We start from the raw sequence: 7,871 nt of genomic DNA, 5'->3' as shown, positions 1-7,871 counted from the left end.
GATGGATTCCTCCCAGGCTCCTCTGTAAAATCTACCCACCCATCAAAACACAATATTCGGTCAAGCTTTTCCTGAACCCAATCACCCGAACCCCTACCCCTTTCTCATGTGAATGGACAACCGGAGAAAGGGAAATCGGACAACCCACTCTCCCGAATCGCATCCCTAAACCCATTAAGCAGATGGACAGGATGAGGAACCCTCCCAATTTTGTCACTAGGGTCGAACAAATCGTTGAAATCCTGCGTTACCCCAAGGTAAAGAAGATAAGGATGAGAGATACCTTAACAAATTCCAAGAAGATAAGGTATATATGTTTTGCCCTTTATCAAATTCCAAATATTCATGTCATGTCATTTAATGTTTTTTTTTTTTTGTAATCTTATCTTGTACCTCATAGCATTAAATAACATCTGCGAAATATTTTTCTAAAACATTCGTTGAAATTGTTGAATACCAATAATAGTATAATTCTTTCTTAGATCAGTACCAACCCCCATCCTATCAGAGTAAATGCAACTTGAAGAGGAATGAAGACATTAAAAGCAAAGCTTGTCAAGGAAAGAAGAGAGAAAAATCTTGTCAAGGAAACAAGAGAGAGTTCCTTTTCATTGCTGGAGAGTCCCTATTTTGCAGGAAGTAAGATGCATATCAAACATAGTTTTACATAATCTTGTCATGGCTATTTACAAGGCAATGAAGGAGATTCATATCCTCTAAACTTGTAACATAAAATAAAGAAAACAAAAAGTCACTTATTAAATTTAGCATATAAATATAGTTTAATTCACTAAAAGTTAAAATAAAATATTATATATATATATATATATATATATATATCAATACAATTGCCATTTGAAAGATTTCAAGAAATTTTTAACAATATTTTTTTTTTTGTTGAGAAAACGATCTTTATTTTTCAAAAAATAAAGAAGAATATATAATTTTCAAAACATTAAATGCTATGGCATGTGATTAGTACCTGCGTCAGCACAAGCATTGATATGTATCTTACATGCTACAAACACAAGAATAAAAGAAATTTCATTTATCTCCATTCTTTCTAACAAGCTCAAAATTAGGTAAAACTATGTACAGCTAAAACCTTCAAGTATCCTGCTTTGATCCCTCTGGATGATTTTACCAAATCATAATCCGAACCTATTTCGCAGTATACCCGAACAAGTCAAACACGAACAAGGATGAACTGACTACTAATTTACTTGTTGGAACAAATAAAAACCAGTATTGGGTGTGACAGAAACCAGACTCCTGTTTCTTGCTATCTGGATTTCACTGTCTTCTTCTACAACAGCTCCATCAATTGTCGAGCAACATCTAAACGCCCAAAAACATGATAATAAGTAAAAACACACTATTTGGAAGCCAGCATAATTAGGATGTCCAATTCGAAGAATGATATACATTATATATATAGCCAAACAAAATGGTTTCAGATCCTATGTACGCCAGGCCTCACCCAAAGGCTACAAACATCAATGATAAACCTCATGTTTCGCTTAAGGCATCTCCACCCCTTCTCCCCTTATCTCCCTATTTTGTGGGCTCAACTCCTTCACATCACCATATAATCTCCTCTATTTTTCTCTCCAATCCTTCTTCCTTTTTCTCATCTTTTTGTGGGTCTTGCACTCTTTCACATCATCTATTATTTGATTCACTTTCCTATAATTAATAATTTCAACTTTAAATTATAATTTAAAATTGCGATTTTAAATTAAAATAAATTGAAATAAGTAAAATTACATTTTGAATTAAAAAATAAATTTTCAAATATTAAATTTAAAATAAATAAAAGTTAAAATATCAAGTTTCAAATACATAAATAAAATAAGGGAAAATGACACTTTTTCCCTATGAACTATATGCTCCAAATAAAATATTAAGTTTCAAACATGTTTGTATTAAACCAAAAAAAAAAAATTGAATTTAAAAGAGTTTAAAAAATAAATAAATACAAACGTGCAGGCACGCGTGGCTCATTCACACTCACCACTTCTTTCTCCGGAGAGAGTTCTCTCGGGAGAAAGAAGCTCTCTCCCCTCCATCCCTTAATCTTCTTTATCTCCTTTCTTTCTCCTCCTAATCCCCACCCTCCCCCCTCTTTGGAGATGCTCTTAGAAATTATAATGATGAATGTTGTAGCATCTTTCAGAGTATCAAAAAAAAGATGTAATTTGAAGGTTAATCCTAATTACCACCACAGGTGCCATCTAAAGGACATATATACATATAAATGTAAAGTTCATTTCTGATTTTCTGCTTAAAAACCATGGTAAATGACAGTTATAATTATAATCATGATTGTAAATAATTTTTAAAAAATGATTTGAACAATCCATATTCCTTATCAAACATGAAAATGTTGATTGCTTAATTCATAATCTCAATAATATAATGAAAATAGCTTTAATAAACTAACAGATTATCAACTACCATGCAGAGGCACATGCATACCTCGAAGCACATTTGGTGGTGTTTGGAACTCCTGCCAAATGATATTATTTGAAGCCAAATTCATGTTCAAAATTTTCGCAGCAAGGTATGCTGCACCAGCTGCAATCTGATTAGGCTTGAATTGAAGCCACAATGAGCTTCGGAGCCTGCAAAAAGGAATGTTTTAGGCACAGAGCAACATAACTATAATATTGTTATCAAGATATAAGAGGTAAATCCTAACATTTGGAGAAACAGTAGGGCACTTGCATTTGAGTCTATGTCTGCCACATTCAATAACAATAAAGAACCATAATGTTCAGAGCATTATTTGGTAAATAAATATTTGTTCACATAAGAAAAATACAAAAATGTGAATGATCAAACCAATAAACAACATTAAAGTGTCAAGTAAGAAAACTAACAATCATACCAAAACAATTTCCCTTACCAACTAAAAATGAGGCAACCGAGTTGGATAAACCCAAGAATCTTCTGTAGAATGTAGGTATAGTACCAAAAATCTAGCAAACACGTTATAAACATGAAGACAGAGAGAGAGAGAGAGAGAGAGCATCAACTCTGAGTTTCCACTCCATTGAAGCAGTATATCAACAACAGATACACATTTCAAGAATAGAAGCAAAGATGGTATATTGACCAGCCCGAAGTGAACCATCTTCTATTCAAACACAGGAACATCCCAACTTGCAATACCTTCATCCAAATGTACATGAAAATTTGGAGTACTGCTCATATAACCAAAGTTACAATGCAGACTACTGTGCAAACTGAAAAAAAAAATATATCTGCCAATTACAATATACTCTACACCTCTGAAAAATCCTTGCTTGACGAATCCTAATTCATCTAAGACACACGAGAGGCCAGTCACAAGCCTATTGAACTAGGAGCATATTCCCACCCAAAGGCCAAAGCCACACTGTAATAGTTGATCAAAATTCGGCAATCACATAACTTATCATGACCCAGATAAAAGATGACTATTCGCAGTCGAGCATTCTCAAGCATCCAGAGTATCAAAAGCCTGCCAGACAGCCAGTGGACCTACACCTGAGCCAGAATATGAATCCTCAATGGATTGTGAGTTATGAGCTTAAACCATATTGCAAATCTGCTTTTAGACATCAAAACAGATACATTGCAAGATGTATTGTCTCCCAAATTTGCTAGGACGTAGACATAGACAATCTTAACAATCATATAAAGAGGACTCTATGTTTTCAGTTTCTTTAATTCCATTGTGCAGGTGGTGGAGGATTTATACATTCCAGAAGTAAAGAGGGTAAGAAGAAGTGAAGAACAAGGGAAGCCTTGCATTGTTTTTGGTGAGACAGAAGACTTAGAACTTGAAATAACCAAGGAATTGGAAAACTACCCAACAAGAAACAAGGGCAACTCATTGTGGACTAAGGATGTTAGAATAGGACAGGAGAGAAGTTTTATGATCTGATAGCATTTCAGGAAAAGGAAAGCATCACTCATCATTCATCACCAATAAATTTTTAATGAATTCCTTAGCCTTGTTGTATTCACACTTGTTAGAAGAACCAGACATCAAGTAACAAATCAAGATCTTCAAAAATAAAATGCAGCATCAATGAATTACATCTTGAAGAATCACTATCGTTCCAAAGATCACCTCAAATCTCAAAAACAAACTAAATTAACATTTTCACTTCCAACCTTCTGCCATATCCTCCCAACATCTCTCCAAATATAAAATAAAAACAAAAGGATGGAAGCTGATTGTTGACAGAAAATTGGGTATAAAATTGTGCGTTTTGGAACACCCCCACCTCAAAAAATGTAAAATAAAATAAAAATAAATTTAAAAAACACAGAGGAAGTAAAGTTGTTTCATGTGGCTTAAGGGCAAAATGTAAAGTTGAGACTTGAGAGAAAAGATATGGCCCAGAAGATATATTAAAAATATAATCCCATCTAACCATACCCTGGAGTCCAGGACAAGGCTGCCCACTAAAGGTGCCCCAAAATTTTCAAGCAAAATACTCACCAAACACCTTTTTCAGGTTTAATGGCCTATATGGACACCAAACAAATAGGTATATGGTTTCAGCATGGATTCATCCATCTAAAGTGAAAAAGAGAAATTGCCATAGCAAAATTTGCTTCTGGAGCATCTGACTATCTTCTATTGGGCCAATGACATGATACTAAGTTGTCATGACTGAAAAATCATCCACAGGAAAAGGCTAGTTAACTTCAGACGAAAAACAAAACATTTGGTGAATCAACCTCCGGCTAACAATAGCATACAGGGTGAGCATGATAATCCTTCTATAAATCCTGCAATTTATGCCAATCCAAATATGTCAATATCACATTACAGAATGACTGCATAGAATAATTACCAACTAAAGAGATGAGAAAGAAAGAATTAGCAAAAAACCACATCAACTATAGATCCAGGAAGGAAAAGCATAGGCAAAAATAAAATTCATCCTCCTCAAACCATTACTTGCAAGCCCAACCAATCAGCATATTTTTCAGATCAAAGACATCACATACTGACAGACTGATAGCGATAGGAAAAAGTGAGATAGGTATTGCACCAATATTCCAATCTATTCATACCATAATTATGCAAGACATCTGAAAACAAAGATTAAATTCACAGCAATTAAAATCCAGAGATGATGAATACATCTGAATACATCTTACCCTTCACTGATCAAGTTTAATGCCATATTCACCAAAACCGAGTGGGAAAAGCCTAATTTCTCAAGAGTGGATGTAAGAGGATCATATGGATGCAGCACATTGAGTTCAAAATTTAAAGTTGTCAATATCATTTGCTCAGCCTCAATAATCCGTTCTCGGTATTGCTCAAACCAGTCCTGCATAAATGTATAATGGCAATTAAAATGTAAGCACATGTTAAGAGTACAAATAATAACGTGACATATGTTGAGACACAGAGATAGCATGGATACTAACAGCAGGAAGCAGATATGACAAATAAGAAAAGTCCTGCTTGTGGAAAATTTCACATGATGCTCTTAGAATATTGTTGAGAGGACATGGTGTCTCTTCTGACTTTGCAGCTAGGAAGAGAGCAGCAGTAGCAATCAACTGCAATCAAATCGGATAAACAATAATGAGCTTCTGTATTGCAATGTACAGATAGAACAGACATTCCAAAAGAAAATTTTAGTGTCAAGGAAACTTACAAATCTATCATGACAAGCATGAGACCTACGAAGAAAGAAACGGTGGCACAAAACCATGGAAGTCCCAGTGGTTGTTTGTGGCCTGAAAGCAAGGAAAACCATCATTAGTTTTTGCATGATAACAATTGTTTCAAAATCATAAAACTTATGACAAAAATGTACTAGACACAGTGGTGACTAGATGAACTCCAGAGGTATTAAGTAAGCACATCCCAACTACACATTATGCAGCACACATGCAAACAACAGCTCAAATATGAATTAGAGGCTTACAGCTCCAACCGAATTCCAAGGCTCTGAAGAAAAGCGCAATATGAATATCGCAAATGCATTTCAAGCACCACATCAATACCATCTTTCCTAGATGGTGAGCATCTCTCAATTTCCTCTCTAGACATAAAGGCCACATCATTGTTGTCACCTTCAAACTCTGACTGATTACACTTGAAGGAAGCAGAAGTATATCCATTGGAATAAGGCACATTACTAGTATTAACAGTTGTAGTAATGGCTGAATTATTATTGTGGCCTGAGCTGATGTTATCAAACACTCTCTGATTCCTGGGGAGCACATTATTATGTGTACTTTGTTGTCCTGGTGGAAGCATATTACAAGCATTGGTTTGCTGACTGTACCACCCATTATTTCCCCATGAAGAAGATGAAAACTTTCTTCGCTTTGAAGAAGGTTCAACCTCAGGCTTCACATAGCTATCATAATTGTAGTTATACTCCCTGAAATCTTTAAGTAAGTCATTTGAGATATCTTGGTTTCCTAGATGCCTAAAACTGCTATCGAGATACTGACTGTAGTTGGAGGAATTGGTTGCAGCAGGAGTGTAACTGTGGCTAGTTAGATGGTTTCTACCATAACTGCGAAAAGGGCCATTTTGTATTTGGTAATTCTGAGCAAGAGCCATGATACCTGTTCAATTTAAAACACATACCCATAGATTTATCAACTGCTTTGAAAATGAAGTAAAGAAACTTGTAACAACATTTTTTCCCACATACTGAAATGTTCCTTCTATGAATTAGTTCTGGGATGTAAATAAACTTTTAAATTTCCCAGACAGTCAAAATCCACAAAAAAATAAATTAAAATTAAAAAATAAAATCAAAGAGTAAAACTTTACACAAAACAAATCATATTTAGGACCGATTAATACAATATCATCCAAATTTCAATAGAATTAAATAACTAAACCAGATATTAATGAAACAGATAAAATAAGGGCAGCCCATGAAAATCCAAATCTGTTTAATAACTTCTAATCCTATCCAATTAGAAAGCAATTATAATACAAATTTACCTCAAACTGCCATAAAGAAAATTTAAGTCACATCAATAAAATGTTAAGTAAAATTTGTTGCCCCTTATGATCCTATCCAATTTTAAAGCAATGACAATACAAATTTACCTCAAATTGCCATTAAGAAAAATTAAATTACATCAATAAAATGCAAGGAAAAAAATTTGTAATCACAGATAATTTCTTAAACAGGGACAGTGAGCAGGAAAATATTTATAGGTAATTGTAGATAAACTACGTATTACGCTATTAGCAATTAGCCAAACGAAATGACGATGTTCCGAACAGAAGAAGAGAGATCAAAAGTTCCATCTTGACATGACCTTTTTTGAAGCAAGATATTAAACTTGTAAAATAAACAGGAAATGAAATTGACGGAGGCAAACATGAAATTACCTGATTTGGAGAAGATATAGATCAACACACGCTGTATCAATCAACGAATCCTGCAGAGGCAGAGAAGAGGAGGTTTGAATTAAAGCTTTAGAATTTAGATAGGGTTTTAATTTTGATCGAGAGAGAAGAGCTCTAGGGAAGTGGCGATTTCTTAGAGGGAAAAAAATCTCCATAAAGTAGCTGTGAGTACGTCGCTGGGACATTTGGTTTACCAAATTTGGAATGAAAATAACAATAAAATATTAATACAATTCTTTTTAGCATTATCTTTTCATAACTACTTTCTCAACCAAATGAAACACAAAGAACTGATATCATCTCCACTGAGACTCACCCCTTCTATATGTTAGTGCAATCAGGTGCCACTAGACTACAAAGTCTTTAGAAAATGATATAGTTTTCCATATTAATACAGTTTTTAGAAAAGGATAATGTGAAGCCACTGAATTTTTAAGATGAAATGCAGTTATATTCTTGAAATTAAATAAAG

At 34.2% G+C, this 7,871-nt stretch overlaps 1 protein-coding gene across 4 annotated transcripts; it reads right to left on the bottom strand.

The window, feature by feature from the left end:
- Window positions 1-944: 944 nt before the first annotated feature.
- LOC116016449 (cyclin-T1-3-like) lies at window positions 945-7,572 on the bottom strand. Of its 4 annotated transcripts, none has more exons than XM_031256711.1 (7): window positions 7,382-7,572; window positions 5,946-6,597; window positions 5,673-5,754; window positions 5,440-5,574; window positions 5,164-5,339; window positions 2,479-2,624; window positions 945-1,338 (listed from the first exon to the last, which is right to left on the bottom strand). In XM_031256711.1, exons 2-7 carry the CDS (start codon window positions 6,590-6,592, stop codon window positions 1,307-1,309), a joined length of 1,218 nt encoding a protein of 405 aa, XP_031112571.1. In that variant the 5' UTR covers window positions 6,593-6,597; window positions 7,382-7,572; the 3' UTR covers window positions 945-1,306. The 4 variants fall into 4 exon arrangements, 2 of the variants coding, with proteins under 2 accessions (XP_031112571.1, XP_031112572.1); XR_004097751.1 differs by lacking the exon at window positions 945-1,338 and adding an exon at window positions 4,496-4,788 and having other exon boundaries at window positions 2,539-2,624; XR_004097750.1 differs by lacking the exons at window positions 945-1,338; window positions 2,479-2,624 and adding exons at window positions 2,640-2,741; window positions 2,909-4,788.
- Window positions 7,573-7,871: the final 299 nt, after the last annotated feature.

The sequence above is a fragment of the Ipomoea triloba genome, chromosome 4 (genome assembly GCF_003576645.1).
Source record: "Ipomoea triloba cultivar NCNSP0323 chromosome 4, ASM357664v1".
Lineage (NCBI taxonomy): Eukaryota > Viridiplantae > Streptophyta > Magnoliopsida > Solanales > Convolvulaceae > Ipomoea > Ipomoea triloba.
The sequence above is the reverse complement of the archived record's forward strand: the minus strand, read 5'-3'. Positions and strand labels throughout refer to the sequence as shown.